We start from the raw sequence: 15,959 nt of genomic DNA on the forward strand, positions 1-15,959 counted from the left end.
TAAGCCTAATGATTTTTAAGTAGAAATCTGGACTTCTGATTTGCCACCGAAACACAGTTTTAGCATTATTTGGTGTAGCAAATTGGGCTTCCCTACAGTTTTTGCGCAATCTTTTGAAATTTTGAGCTCTTTCTCCTGCTTTCGGTCCATACACCTTGTAAATGCTTATGTTGGCCCAAAGATTTATGTAGCTGGTGTATCAACATGATTAATTAATTGTTGTCTTGTATTTTAGGTTTCATTTTGAGAGCTATCAACAGCTGCAGGCCATGATGTATGCCATAGAGGAGATCAACAAAGACCCAGATACTCTGCGCAATGTCACGCTGGGCTTTAAAGCTTATGATTCCTGTGATGATCTGCATCTGGACTTAGGAAGCTCATTGCAATTGTTAACAGGAACAGAATTAGCCATCCCCAACTACAGATGTACCCCAGAAATTCCTCTTACTGCAGTTATTGGTCCGGCCGTCTCAACTCATTCGATTGTCCTGGCACATATACTGGGGCTCTATAGCTATCCACAGGTAACACCTTCATTTATCAAATCTGATAATATAGAGATACAACTTTACAAGCAAATCTCAACAAAACTAAAGTATTATAGCAGTTATATCTTTGTACATAGGGAGCTATATTCTTGTACATAGGAGCAGTATTATAGTAGTTATGTTCTTGTACATAGAGGCAGTATTATAGTAGTTATATTCTTGTACATAGGAGCAGTATTATAGTAGTTATGTTCTTGTACTAAGGGGCAGCATTATAGTAGTTATATTCTTGTACATAGGAGCAGTATTATAGTAGTTATGTTCTTGTACATAGAGGCAGTATTATAGTAGTTATATTCTTGCACATGGGGCAGTATTATAGTAGTTATATTCTTGTACATAGGGGCAGTATTATAGTAGATATATTCTTGTACATAGGGGCAGTATTATAGTAGTTATATTCTTGCACATGGGGCAGTATTATAGTAGTTATATTCTTGTACATAGGGGCAGTATTATAGTAGTTATATTCTTGTACATAGGAGCAGTATTATAGTAGTTATATTCTTGTACATAGGAGCAGTATTATAGTAGTTATATTCTTGTACATAGGGGCAGTATTATAGTAGATATATTCTTGTACATAGAGGCAGTATTATAGTAGTTATATTCTTGTACATAGGAGCAGTATTATAGTAGTTATATTCTTGTACATAGGGGTAGTATTATAGCAGTTATATTCTTGTACATAGAGGCAGTATTATAGTAGTTATATTCTTGTACATAGGGGGCAGTATTATAGTAGTTATATTCTTGTACATAGGGGCAGTATTATAGTAGTTATATTCTTGTACATAGGGGCAGTATTATAGTAGATATATTCTTGTACATAGAGGCAGTATTATAGTAGTTATATTCTTGTACATAGGAGCAGTATTATAGTAGTTATGTTCTTGTACTAAGGGGCAGCATTATAGTAGTTATATTCTTGTACATAGGAGCAGTATTATAGTAGTTATATTCTTGCACATGGGGCAGTATTATAGTAGTTATATTCTTGTACATAGGGGCAGTATTATAGTAGATATATTCTTGTACATAGGGGCAGTATTATAGTAGTTATATTCTTGCACATGGGGCAGTATTATAGTAGTTATATTCTTGTACATAGGGGCAGTATTATAGTAGTTATATTCTTGTACATAGGAGCAGTATTATAGTAGTTATATTCTTGTACATAGGAGCAGTATTATAGTAGTTATATTCTTGTACATAGGGGCAGTATTATAGTAGATATATTCTTGTACATAGAGGCAGTATTATAGTAGTTATATTCTTGTACATAGGAGCAGTATTATAGTAGTTATATTCTTGTACATAGGGGTAGTATTATAGCAGTTATATTCTTGTACATAGAGGCAGTATTATAGTAGTTATATTCTTGTACATAGGGGGCAGTATTATAGTAGTTATATTCTTGTACATAGGGGCAGTATTATAGTAGTTATATTCTTGTACATAGGGGCAGTATTATAGTAGTAATATTATTGTACATAGGAGCAGTATTATAGCAGTTATATTCTTGTACATAGGAGGCAGTATTATAGTAGTTATATTATTGTACATGGGGCAGTATTATAGTAGTTATATTCTTGTACATAGGGGGCAGTATTATAGTAGTTATATTCTTGTACATAGGGGTATTATTATAGTAGTTATTTTCTTGTGCATGGGGCAGTATCATAGTAGTGATGTTCTTGTACATAGGAGCAGTATTATAGTAGATATATTCTTGTACATACGGGGCAGTATTATAGTAGTGATGTTCTTGTACATAGAAGCAGTATTATAGTAGTTATATTCTTGTACATAGAGGCTGTATTATAGTAGTTATATTCTTGTACATAGGGAGCAGTGTAATAGTAGTTATATTCTTGTACATAGGGGCAGTATTATAATAGTTATATTCTTGTACATAGGAGTAGTATTATAGTAGTTATATTCTTGTACATAGGGGTAGTATTATAGTAGTTATATTCTTGTACATAGGGGGCAGTATTATAGTAGTTATATTCTTGTACATAGGGGGCAGTATTATAGTAGTTATATTCTTGCACATAGGAGCAGTATTATAGTAGTGATGTTCTTGTACATAGGAGTAGTATTATATTAGTTATATTCTTGTACATAGGGCCAGTATTATAGTAGTTATATTCTTGTACATAGGGGCAGTATTATAGTAGTTATATTCTTGTACATAGGGGCAGTATTATAGTAGTTATATTCTTGTACATAGGGGCAGTATTATAGTAGTAATATTCTTGTACATAGGAGCAGTATTATAGCAGTTATATTCTTGTACATAGGAGGCAGTATTATAGTAGTTATATTATTGTACATGGGGCAGTATTATAGTTGTTATATTCTTGTACATAAGGGGCAGTATTATAGTAGTTATATTCTTGTACATAGGGGTATTATTATAGTAGTTATTTTCTTGTGCATGGGGCAGTATCATAGTAGTGATGTTCTTGTACATAGGAGCAGTATTATAGTAGATATATTCTTGTACATACGGGGCAGTATTATAGTAGTGATGTTCTTGTACATAGAAGCAGTATTATAGTAGTTATATTCTTGTACATAGAGGCTGTATTATAGTAGTTATATTCTTGTACATAGGGAGCAGTGTAATAGTAGTTATATTCTTGTACATAGGGGCAGTATTATAATAGTTATATTCTTGTACATAGGAGTAGTATTATAGTAGTTATATAGTAGTTATATTAGTAGTTCCACCATGACAGAAGATCAGCTCTCCACCCTCCTGTCAAGATCACACCTCACCACCTGCACGCTTGACCCGCTCCCATCCCACCTCATCCCTAACCTTTCCACGGTCTTCATCCCAACCCTAACACACCTCTTCAACCTCTCACTCACAACAGGTGTCTTTCCCTCATCCTTCAAGCATGCCAAGATCACACCCATCCTCAAAAAGCCCTCCCTCGACCCATCCTCTGTGTCTAGCTATCGCCCAATATCTCTTCTCCCTTATGCCTCCAAATTGCTGGAGCAACACGTCCATCTTGAACTGTCCTCCCACTTCTCCTCCTGCTCCCTCTTTGATCGGTTACAATCAGGCTTCCGTTCCCATCACTCAACTGAAACTGCCCTAACTAAAGTCACCAATGACCTACTAACTGCCAGGAGCAAGCGACACTACTCTGTCCTCCTTCTCCTGGACTTGTCTTCTGCCTTTGACACTGTAGACCACTCCCTTTTGCTACAAATCCTCTCATCCCTTGGCATCACAGACTTGGCCCTTTCCTGGATCTCGTCATATCTGACAGACCGAACATTCAGTGTCTCCCTCCCCCACACCACCTCCTCACTTCGCCCCTTGTCAGTCGGTGTTCCTCAAGGCTCTGTTCTAGGACCCCTACTCTTCTCCATCTACACTTTCGGCCTGGGACAGCTCATAGAATCCCACGGTATGCAGTACCATCTCTACGCTGACGACACGCAGATCTACCTCTCCGGACCTGACCTCTCCTCCTTGCTTACCAAAATCCCGCACTGTCTGTCTGCCATTTCAGCCTTCTTTTCTGCTCGCTTTCTACAACTGAACATGGACAAAACAGAATTCATCATCTTTCCCCCATCTCACTCTACCCCTCCACCAGACCTATCAATCAATGTCAATGGCTGCTCACTTTCCCCAGTCCAACACACCCAGTGCCTCAGGGTGATCCTCGACTCTGCCCTCTCTTTCAAGCCACATATCCAAGCCCTTGCCTCATCCTGTCGTCTCAAACTCAAAAATATTTCCCGGATCCGTGCTTTCCTTGACCGCAACACTGCAAAAACGCTAGTGCATGCCCTTATCATCTCCCGCCTCGACTACTGCAACCTCCTACTCTCTGGACTCCCCTCTAGCACTCTGGCACCACTCCAATCCATCCTACACTCTGCTGCCCGACTAATCCACCTGTCCCCCCGCTATTCCCCAGCCTCTCCCCTGTGTCAAGCCCTTCACTGGCTTCCTATCGCCCAGAGACTCCAGTTCAAAACCCTCACACTGACATACAAAGCCATCCACAACCTGTCTCCTCCATACATCTGTGACATGGTCTCCCGGTACCTACCTACACGCGACCTCCGATCCTCCCAAGACCTCCTTCTCTACTCCCCTCTCATCTCTTCTTCCCATAACCGCATCCAAGACTTCTCCAGTGCTTCCCCCATACTCTGGAACTCTCTACCCCAACACATCAGACTTGCGCCTACCATAGAAACCTTCAAAAAGAACCTGAAGACTCATCTCTTCCGACAAGCCTACAGCCTGCAGTGATCCTCAACCTACTGAACAGCCGTACAGCCAGCTCTTCCCTCTCCTAGTGTATCCTCACCCACCCCCTGCAGACTGTGAGCCCTCACGGGCAGGGTCCTCCCTCCTTATGTACTCGTGTGCCTTATCTGCTCATGTTTAATGTATTTGTCTATATTTGCCCCGTATTCACATGTAAAGCGCCATGGAATAAATGGCGCTATAAAAATGTATAATAATAATAATAATAATATTCTTGTACATAGGGGTAGTATTATAGTAGTTACATTCTTTTACATAGGGGCAGTATTATAGTAGTTATATTCTTGTACATAGGGGTAGTATTATAGTAGTTATATTCTTGTACATAGGGGCAGTATTATAGTAGTTATATTCTTGTACATAGGGGCAGTATTATAGTAGTTATATTCTTGTACATAGGGGCAGTATTATAGTAGTTATATTCTTGTACATAGGGGCAGTATTATAGTAGTTATGTTCTTGTACATAGGGGACAGTATTATAGTAGTTATATTCTCGTACATAGGAGCAGTATTATAGTAGATATATTCTTGTATATAGGAGCAGTATTATAGTAGTTATATTCTTGTACATAGGGGCAGTATTATAGTAGTTATATTCTTGTACATAGGGGCAGTATTATAGTAGTTATATTCTTGTACATAGGGGCAGTATTATAATAGTTATATTCTTTTACATAGGGGGAGTATTATAGTAGTTATATTCTTGTACATAGTGGCAGTATTATAGTAGTTATATTCTTGTACATAGGGGCAGTATTATAATAGTTATATTCTTTTACATAGGGGGAGTATTATAGTAGTTATATTCTTGTACATAGTGGCAGTATTATAGTAGTTATATTCTTGTACATAGGGGCAGTATTATAGTAGTTATATTCTTGTACATAGGGGCAGTATTATAGTAGTTATATTCTTTTACATAGGGGGAGTATTATAGTAGTTATATTCTTGTACATAGGTGCAGTATTATAGTAGTTATATTCTTGTACATAGGGGCAGTATTATAGTAGTTATATTCTTGTACAAAGGGGCAGTATTATAGTAGTTATGTTCTTGTACATAGGGGACAGTATTATAGTAGTTATATTCTCGTACATAGGGGCAGTATTATAGTAGATATATTCTTGTATATAGGAGCAGTATTATAGTAGTTATATTCTTGTACATAGGGGCAGTATTATAGTAGTTATATTCTTGTACATAGGGGCAGTATTATAGTAGTTATATTCTTGTACATAGGGGCAGTATTATAGTAGTTATATTCTTTTACATAGGGGGAGTATTATAGTAGTTATATTCTTGTACATAGTGGCAGTATTATAGTAGTTATATTCTTGTACATAGGGGCAGTATTATAGTAGTTATATTCTTGTACATAGGGGCAGTATTATAGTAGTTATATTCTTTTACATAGGGGCAGTATTATAGTAGTGATGTTCTTGTACATAGGAGTAGTATTATAGTAGTTATATTCTTGTACATAGGAGGCAGTATTATAGTAGTTATATTATTGTACATGGGGCAGTATTATAGTAGTTATATTCTTGTACATAGGGGGCAGTATTATAGTAGTTATATTCTTGTACATAGGGGTATTATTATAGTAGTTATTTTCTTGTGCATGGGGCAGTATCATAGTAGTGATGTTCTTGTACATAGGAGCAGTATTATAGTAGATATATTCTTGTACATACGGGGCAGTATTATAGTAGTGATGTTCTTGTACATAGAAGCAGTATTATAGTAGTTATATTCTTGTACATAGAGGCTGTATTATAGTAGTTATATTCTTGTACATAGGGAGCAGTGTAATAGTAATTATATTCTTGTACATAGGGGCAGTATTATAATAGTTATATTCTTGTACATAGGAGTAGTATTATAGTAGTTATATTCTTGTACATAGGGGTAGTATTATAGTAGTTACATTCTTGTACATAGGGGCAGTATTATAGTAGTTATATTCTTGTACATAGGGGTAGTATTATAGTAGTTATATTCTTGTACATAGGGGCAGTATTATAGTAGTTATATTCTTGTACATAGGGGCAGTATTATAGTAGTTATATTCTTGTACATAGGGGCAGTATTATAGTAGTTATATTCTTGTACATAGGGGCAGTATTATAGTAGTTATATTCTTGTACATAGGGGGCAGTATTATAGTAGTTATATTCTTGTACATAGGGGCAGTATTATAGTAGTTATGTTCTTGTACATAGGGGACAGTATTATAGTAGTTATATTCTCGTACATAGGAGCAGTATTATAGTAGATATATTCTTGTATATAGGAGCAGTATTATAGTAGTTATATTCTTGTACATAGGGGCAGTATTATAGTAGTTATATTCTTGTACATAGGGGCAGTATTATAGTAGTTATATTCTTGTACATAGGGGCAGTATTATAGTAGTTATATTCTTGTACATAGGGGCAGTATTATAGTAGTTATATTCTTGTACATAGGGGCAGTATTATAGTAGTTATATTCTTTTACATAGGGGGAGTATTATAGTAGTTATATCCTTGTACATAGGGGGAGTATTATAGTAGTTATATCCTTGTACATAGGGGCAGTATTATAGTAGTTATATTCTTGTACATAGGGGCAGTATTATAGTAGTTATATTCTTGTACATAGGGGGCAGTATTATAGTAGTTATATTCTTGTACATAGGGGCAGTATTATAGTAGTTATGTTCTTGTACATAGGGGACAGTATTATAGTAGTTATATTCTCGTACATAGGGGCAGTATTATAGTAGATATATTCTTGTATATAGGAGCAGTATTATAGTAGTTATATTCTTGTACATAGGGGCAGTATTATAGTAGTTATATTCTTGTACATAGGGGCAGTATTATAGTAGTTATATTCTTGTACATAGGGGCAGTATTATAGTAGTTATATTCTTGTACATAGGAGCAGCATTATAGCAGTTATGATCTTGTACATAGGGGCAGTATTATAGTAGTTATATTCTTGTACATGGGGGAGTATTATAGTAGTTATTTTCTTGTACATAGGATCAGCATTATAGCAGTTATGATCTTGTACATAGGGGCAGTATTATTGTAGTTATATTCTAGCACATAGGGGCAGTACTGATGTAGTTAAAGTGGAAACTAGAAGCTTACATCCAGTATCTAAAATGATATGTCTACATGGTGTTCTCAATATCTGAAATGAAATCAGAATAAACCTTTCCTGCTTTAGGTCAATTAGGATTACCATAATTATTTATATTAGCCAAATGCCAGAATAATGAGAGAGAGAATGTTTTAAGGCATTTTTATTACTTACTGCAAAGTTTACATACATTTCATTAGTATTTAGTACCATTTCCCTTAAACTGAATGACTTAGGTCACACTTTTCGGATATCCTTCCATAAGCTTCTCACAATAGTTGGTCAGAATTTGGGCCCATTCCTCCTGATAACACTGGTGTAACTGATCCAGGTCTGTAGGTGGCCTTGCTCGCATCGGCCTTTTCAGCTTTGCTCATAAATTTCCAATAGAATTGAGGTCACGGCTTTGAAAAACATAAACTTTGTTATCCTTAAGCTACTTTGCTAAAATTTTCGCAATATACTTTCGGTCATTGTCCATTTGGAAGACTCATTTCCTCCCCACTTTTAACCTCCTGGCTGATGTCTTGACATGTTGCTTCAGTATTGCCACAAAATCTTCATTTCTCATGATGTCATCTATTTTGGAAAGTGCACCAGTTTCTCTTGCAGCAAAATAACTCCACAACATGATGCTGCCACCCCCTTCGTTCACAGTTGGGATGGTGTTCTTAGGCTTCTAAGCTTCTCCCGTTTTACTTCAAATGTAACGATGGTCATTATGTCCAAAAAGTTCAATTTTAGTTTCATGAGACCACAGGACAAGTATTCAAAAATTAAGTTCTTTGTTCCTGTTTGCATTTGCCAACATTAGCCTTGGGTTTTTTATGTTTCTTTTGGAGTAATGGCTTCTTCCTAGCAGAGTGGCCTTTCAGCCCATGCTGATACATCACTCATTTCATTGTGGATATTGACACAATCTTACCAGCTTCCGCCATCATCTTCACAAGGCCTTTTGATTTTGTCCTTGGATTGATATGCACATGTCGGACCAAAGCACATTCATCTCTGGGACACAGAACCCATCTCCTTCCTGAGCGGTATGATGGCTGGACATTCCCATCTTGTTTCTACTTGCATATAATTGTTTGTACAGATGAACGAGGCACCATCAGGTATCTTTAAATTGTACCCAAGGATGAGCCAGACTTGTGCAAGTCCACTATTCTCTTCCTGATATCTTGGCTGATTTTTCTACACTTTCCCAAAATGCTACACAAAGAAGCAGTGTGTTTCAGGTGTGTATTAAAATACATCCACAGGTGTGTTTCTCTGTCTTAAGTCAGATGTTGCCCAAAAAAGCCTATCAGAAGCTTCCAAACACAAGACATCATCATATGGGCAGTACAGAATTGTTGAAAGGCATAGTAATCTTAGTGTATGTAAACTTTTGACTCTGCAGTATGTCTTAAAACATTCTCTCTCTCATTATTTTGACATTTGGCAAATATTAATAATTGTGGTAATCCTAATTGACCTAAAACGGGAAATGTTTATTCTGATTTCATGTCAGATATTGAGAACAACATGCAGATGTGTATTTTTACATGGTGTGTGGGAACTTCTAGTTTCAACTGTATATTTGTGTACATAGGAGCAGTAGTATAGCTATATTATTATATGTTAGGAGCAGTATTATAGTAGTTATGTTCTTTTACATAAGGAGCAGTTTTATAGTAGTTATATTTATACAGTAGTATGCAACTTTTTTCATCTTTGTTTGCTTGTTTTTTTCTAAACAGATCAGTCACTATTCAACAAGCCATCAACTGAGTGATCATAAAAAGTTTCCCTCTTTCTTTAGGACTGTTCCAAGTGATGCTTTCCAATCTTTGGGACTAGCTAAACTGGTCTTGCATTTTGGTTGGACCTGGGTTGGTTTATTGGCTATAGATAATGATTATGGTCAACAAGGAATTCAGATGGTCAGACAAGAGATAATAAAAGGTGGAGCATGTGTGGCTTTTGCAGAGAACATTATGATGAATCAGCCAGACCGCAATGCTCCTCGCATTGTGAAGGTGATAAAGGAGTCTAATGTCAAAGTAATCGTTATCTTCTCCACTGATGTTGATCTCGTTCCAGTTCTAGAAGAGATGCTGAGACATAACATCACGAACAAAACCTTTGTAGCCAGTGAAGCTTGGTCTACCTCTAGCCTTCACTCTATTGAGAAATTTTCAAGGCTCCTATCTGGCACCATTGGCCTAGCTTTTTACAGTGGAAGTATTCCTGGACTTGGCAGGTTCCTGAAAGCAGTTCACCCAAACTCATCTTTGGAAAAAGACTGGATAAAAATATTTTGGGAACAAGCATTTAATTGCAAGTTTCCCCTTGGAAGTAACACGACTAATGTTTCGAATGCCATTCTAAATGATTGCACAGGTCAAGAGAACATGGAAAACATCAAGAGTAGCTTTACTGATGTCTCCAACTTACGAACAACATACAGTGTCTACACAGCAGTCCGTGTTGTTGCAAAAGCATTGAAAGATCTGAATAACTGTGGACTGATGCAAGGTCCATTGTCACAATATAGGTGTCCAGATATTTATCTACTGCACCCTTGGCAGGTAATTCTCATAGTGTACACATCTCTAATGCTTGTCAGACCTCCTTTGTGGGTTTGAGGTGTAACTTGCTGCTCATGGAAAACAGTGACAATTTTGGAAAACACCTCCACCAGAGATGAACAAATTTGTTTGAAGTAAATTTAACTCACCTTGAATTTTACAAAAAAAGCAAATTCTCCAGAATTATTTTTTTTCTAGCTCAGTCCTTTTGAGTTTTTGTTAATTGTGCTGTAGAGAGTAAAATATTGGGGAAAAAATACTCACCTCATGTCTTGTTCCACTGTAGCCTGCTGCCCAAGGCTCCCATGTCTTCTTCTATTATTTTAACTTGGTCATAAAAGCATGCCTCACTTGTCACGACACGTGTTGTCCAAGGTACCTACCAGACCTAGTGTGACACTTTCATAAAGTGATGAGGTCATATCATTGGTACAATTGAGACCTACTCGCTCTGGTGCCAAGTCAAGATTGCCAAAGAAGATATGAGAGACTAGGACACACATGATATCGAGGTGGCAGCTGGTAACTCGTGATGCGAATATTTTTTTTATCCTATAATTATTATGCTCTAGCATCTAGAGAAACCCCAGAACATAATAAAAAGAAAAATGTTCAGCTCACCCCGTTATGTCCAGGTTCCTTGGCTGGTCATCGGCGCATCGAGCCGCCTTGGTCCCGGCAGTATAGAAATCCAATCCCAGTGCAAGGAATGAATCCTACCTCTTTCAACCTACATGGTCTTAATCGTGGATTGAGTCCGTGTAGGATGAAACATGTAGGATTCATTCCTTGCACTGGGATTGCTCATAGATGCAAATCTGTGCTTTTTAATATGATGAATAAAGGTCAAGTTTTAAGAATCATATCTCTTTTGGTCATTGGATACAACTTTTATTGCACACGAGAACAAAATAAGGAACATTCAATTTCCATCAAATAACTTTGATGCAAATTAACTTTCCCTGATAATTTTGAGCGTTCTTCTGAATTGAAAATTTTGCAGATTTACTAATTTCTTTCCTTCATCAATCATGAGCCATTTATAATACTTGTGTTATCTTTTGTTGAAAAATGACCGATGGGCCTCCTCAGACCAGGTATCATGAGAAACAGCAACCTCCGCATCCATATAGATTTACTCTTGATACTGGTAACTATGTAATTATGTAGGCATGTAAGTAAAATCTATCTTACAATATTGGGCATTTTTTTTGTTTTTCCACATATTGAAGCTCCTTTATTATATGAAGAACGTGAGGGTGAAACTAAGTGGTGGAAGAGAACTTTATTTTGACGAGAATGGAGATCCCCCTCCTGTCTATGACATTGTGAACTGGCAGCTGAGTTCAGAAGGCTCCATACAACAGGTCAAGGTTGGCAGTTACGACACTGCAGCATCCACTAATCAGTTTTTCACCATTAACACAAGTTTGTTGCTGTGGGCGACTGAGGATCATCAGGTAAGAGACCACAACTATGAGAGTCAAAATGAGAAAATAAATCTAGAAAATCACCTTGTCTGATTTGGCAAGATTTATTTTGCAAATTATGGTGGAAAATAAGTATTTGGTCATTAACAAACCTGCATATCAATTTTTTGTTATATATGCTTTGTTATATATGCTATGTTTTCTGTAAGTCTTCACAAGGTTGGCACACACTGTTGGTGGTATGTTGGCCCATTCCTCCTTGCAGATCTCTAGATCTCTAGAGCAGTGATGTTTTGGGCCTGCCACTGGGCAACATGGACTTTCAACTCCCTCCAAAGGTTTTCTATGGGGTTGAGATCAGGAGACTGCCTAGGCCACTCTAGAACCTTCATATGCTTCTTAAAAAGCCAATCCTTCATTCCCATGATGGTGTGCTTGGGATCATTATCATTCTGAAAGACCCATCCACATTTCATCTTCAATGCCCTTGCTGATGGAAGAAGGTTTGCACTCAAAATCTCACTATACATGGCCCCATTCATTCTTTCATGTACACGGATCAGTCGTCCTGGTCACTTTGCAGAGAAACAGCCCCAAATCATGATGTTGCCACCCCCATGCTTCACAGTAGGTATGATGTTTTTTGGATGCAACTCAGCACTCTGTCTCCTCCAAACACAATGAGTTTTGTTTCTACCAAACAGTTCTACTTTGGTTTCATCAGACCATATGGCGTTCTCCCATTACTCTTCTGGATAATCCAAATGCTCTCTAGCAAACTTCAGATGGGTCCGAACATGTACTGGCTTAAGCAGTGGGGACATGTCTGGCACTGCAGGATCTAAGTCCCTGGCGGCGTAGTGTGTTACTGATGGAAGCCTTTGTTACGGTGGTCCCAGCTCTCTGCAGGTCATTCACTAGTTCCCCCCGCGTGGTTCTGGGATTTTTGCTCACTGTTCTTGTGCTCATTTTGACCCCACAGGGAGAGATCTTGCATGAAGCCCCTGATTGAGGGAAATTATCAGTGGTCTTGTAAGTCTTCTATTTTCTTATTATTGCTCCCACAGTTTCATCACACCAAGCTGCTTGCCTATTGCAGATTAATTCTTCCCAGCCTGGTGCAGAGCTACGATTTTGTTTCTGGTGTCCTTCGACAGCTCTTTGGTCTTCACCATAGTGGAGTTTGGTATAGATGTGGTCTACCTACGATGTCAATTACAGGCCTCTCTCATCTTTTTATCTTTTAAGTGAGTGGGAGAACTTGCACAATTGGTGGCTGACTAAATACCTATCTTCCCACTGTATCTCTACAGGTCCCTTTGTCAGTTTGTAGTAACAGCTGTCCATATGGATTTTGGAAAGCAGCTAGAAGTGGACAACCTGCATGCTGCTTTGAGTGTGTCCCTTGTCCTCATGGAGCAATCACTAATAACACAAGTAAGTTATCAGCTACATTGTTTCCCCTGGTCTAGGCAAAAGGCAACTATAGGGTACAGAATCTTGACAAATTGGTTTGTCCAAAATGAAAATTTATCAAATTCACTGAAAATCACACACTTGGTAAGGTTTAGTTTACAATAATAGAGTGCTTTCCTTACAGCACTACATTGTGGTTTTTGACATAATCCCTCAAAAATTGGATTCTGACAGCCAGATGGAGCCATTCAATGAAGCTGACAGAATCACTGTCTGGCCACCTAACAGTATTCATGTTTTTAGATTTGTAGACCATGTTTTGTTCACGTCTGGAAAAGATGAATACTGCCGGGATGGCCAGACAGTGACTTTTTTGGCTTAGTTTAAGGGAATGGTCACATTGGAGCTCTCTCGGTATTCTTGTCTGAATTAAGCTCTTTGATGATTGCAGCAGAAACCCCATACTGCTTAGTGGAAAGCAGTCTATAAAACTGAATCTAGCATAAATTTTAATTTTCCACCTCTTCATAGAAAATACTAACTTGACTAGCCACATTGTGTACTATTATTATTTAATACTAACATTAGCTACTGTTCTTTAATAAAATTAGATATTACATTTGATATTACGATTAAATAATGTTGCTTATCCTACCTTACAGATTCCATTGATTGCATTAAGTGTCCGTTTGATCAATGGCCGAATAATGAAAAATCCACCTGCATTCCCAAGTCTATGGAATACCTCTCTTTTGAAGATCCACTTGGAACTTCTGTAACCGCCATCAGCGTGCTATCTTCTCTGGCCCCTGATTTTATTTTGAGACTTTTTTTTCAATATAAATCCAGTCCAGTTGTTAAAGCCAACAATTACTCTCTTAGTTGTCTCCTTTTAATATCCTTGTCCTTCTGTTTTCTCTCTTCAATGGCTTTCATCGGTTATCCCCAACCAGAAAAATGCTTACTCCGTCAAGCAACATTTGGTATGGTTTTTGCTCTTTGTATCTCCTGCATCTTAGCTAAAACAGTTATGGTTGTTTTAGCATTTATGGCCACCAAACCAGATAGCAATCTACGGAAGTGGGCAACACCTCAAGTTTCCTGCATGATAGTTTTCATCGGATTCTTGCTACAGTTTGTAATTTGTCTATCTTGGTTACTTCTTGCACCTCCATTCCCACAGTACAGCACCCATACTCAATCTATGGTTATAATAGTTGAATGCAATGAAGGTTCTTCCATCGCCTTCTGGACCATGTTGGGTTATCTCTTCTTTCTTGCCACCATTAGTTTCATTGTCGCCTTCCTGTCTCGAAGACTTCCTGATAGCTTCAATGAAGCACAATACATCACGTTCAGCATGTTATCCTTCCTCAGTGTCTGGATATCTTATATCCCAGGCTCACTCAGTGCAGAGGGAAAGTACACAGTTGCTATGGAAACCTTTGCCATTTTGGCCTCTAGTTGGGCGTTGGTGATCTGCATGTTTCTACCCAAATGTTTTATCATATTGTTCAGGCCAAATTTAAACTCCAAAATTAATATCATGAAAAAGGACAGATATTAAATTGTAAAACAAGACTTTTTAAATTTTTTTTTGCAAATATTTTAAGTTGAGTAAACTAAAAAATTGTAAAAATTTATAAATGTCAACATTAGGGAAAAGTGAGCACTAAAATGCTCAGATGCTCGTTACTTGAACTGAGCAATTTCTAATGCTGGTATGATCAAATCCAAGCATATTTCCGTCAGACCCTACAAAGAGGTCTGGGGGCAGTGAAAATGTTGAAATGGATGGAAAAAGTGCTTAATGGAAGGAGAATAGCATGGGGAAGACCCCGGAAATATCTCTGACTCCCAGATCACTGCTGAGAACAATGGTGTCATATTTTTGCTCCACTTTAAAGACTGACAATTGTCAAGAAACATTATTTCCTTTATAATGACTTGTATATAAGGCAGGCAACATTGCAAAATGATGTAAAAAAAATAATTTAAGTAACCAATATTTGAATTTTTAGAAAAGAATTGGACATTTCAGTGTTATTTATGAAGGAAGAAAGAACTGCCAAGAAATAGTTTGAAGAGGGACTCAGATACACCCTGTATTAGATATAAAGAAGGGCCTTATACACTTTTCTAACTGTCATGTAGTGGAATTCCTGGACTTATGCTATGTAATCAGTAAAAAAGTCTGCCAAAAATTACAAGCAGGGTCATCCATACACCCTTGAAGGCACCAACTATTGTACCTAATTCAAATATTGTGAACAAAGTATATTTGTGGTAATACTACACTCATAAAAGTTCTGCATACCATGCAAAGCTTGCCAAAGATTGCAAGCAGGGTCATCCGTGCACCCATGAAAGGCATCAACTGTAGTACCTCATTCAAATATTGTGAACAAAGTGTAGTTGATGTGCTCCCACACTCATAAAGGCTTTTCATAAAGTGTAAAGCCAGGAAAAAATTATAAGGAGGGTCATCAAGTCATCCATAGACCCTTGAAGGCAAAAACTGGAGTGCCTCATTGAAATATTAA

General features: G+C 37.5%; 1 protein-coding gene across 1 annotated transcript in view; it reads left to right on the forward strand.

Annotated features, from left to right (window-relative positions):
- The window catches only part of LOC138674698 (extracellular calcium-sensing receptor-like), a 32,011-nt gene extending 17,028 nt beyond the window's left edge, over window positions 1-14,983 (forward strand). The window contains exons 2-6 of the mRNA XM_069762514.1: window positions 236-527; window positions 9,740-10,570; window positions 11,803-12,030; window positions 13,314-13,437; window positions 14,079-14,983. Coding sequence (XP_069618615.1) covers window positions 236-527; window positions 9,740-10,570; window positions 11,803-12,030; window positions 13,314-13,437; window positions 14,079-14,983 — 2,380 coding nt within the window. The remainder of the gene's footprint in view (window positions 1-235; window positions 528-9,739; window positions 10,571-11,802; window positions 12,031-13,313; window positions 13,438-14,078) is intronic.
- Window positions 14,984-15,959: the final 976 nt, after the last annotated feature.

Source organism: Ranitomeya imitator, chromosome 4, assembly GCF_032444005.1.
Source record: "Ranitomeya imitator isolate aRanImi1 chromosome 4, aRanImi1.pri, whole genome shotgun sequence".
In the NCBI taxonomy this organism is placed as follows: Eukaryota; Metazoa; Chordata; class Amphibia; order Anura; family Dendrobatidae; genus Ranitomeya; species Ranitomeya imitator.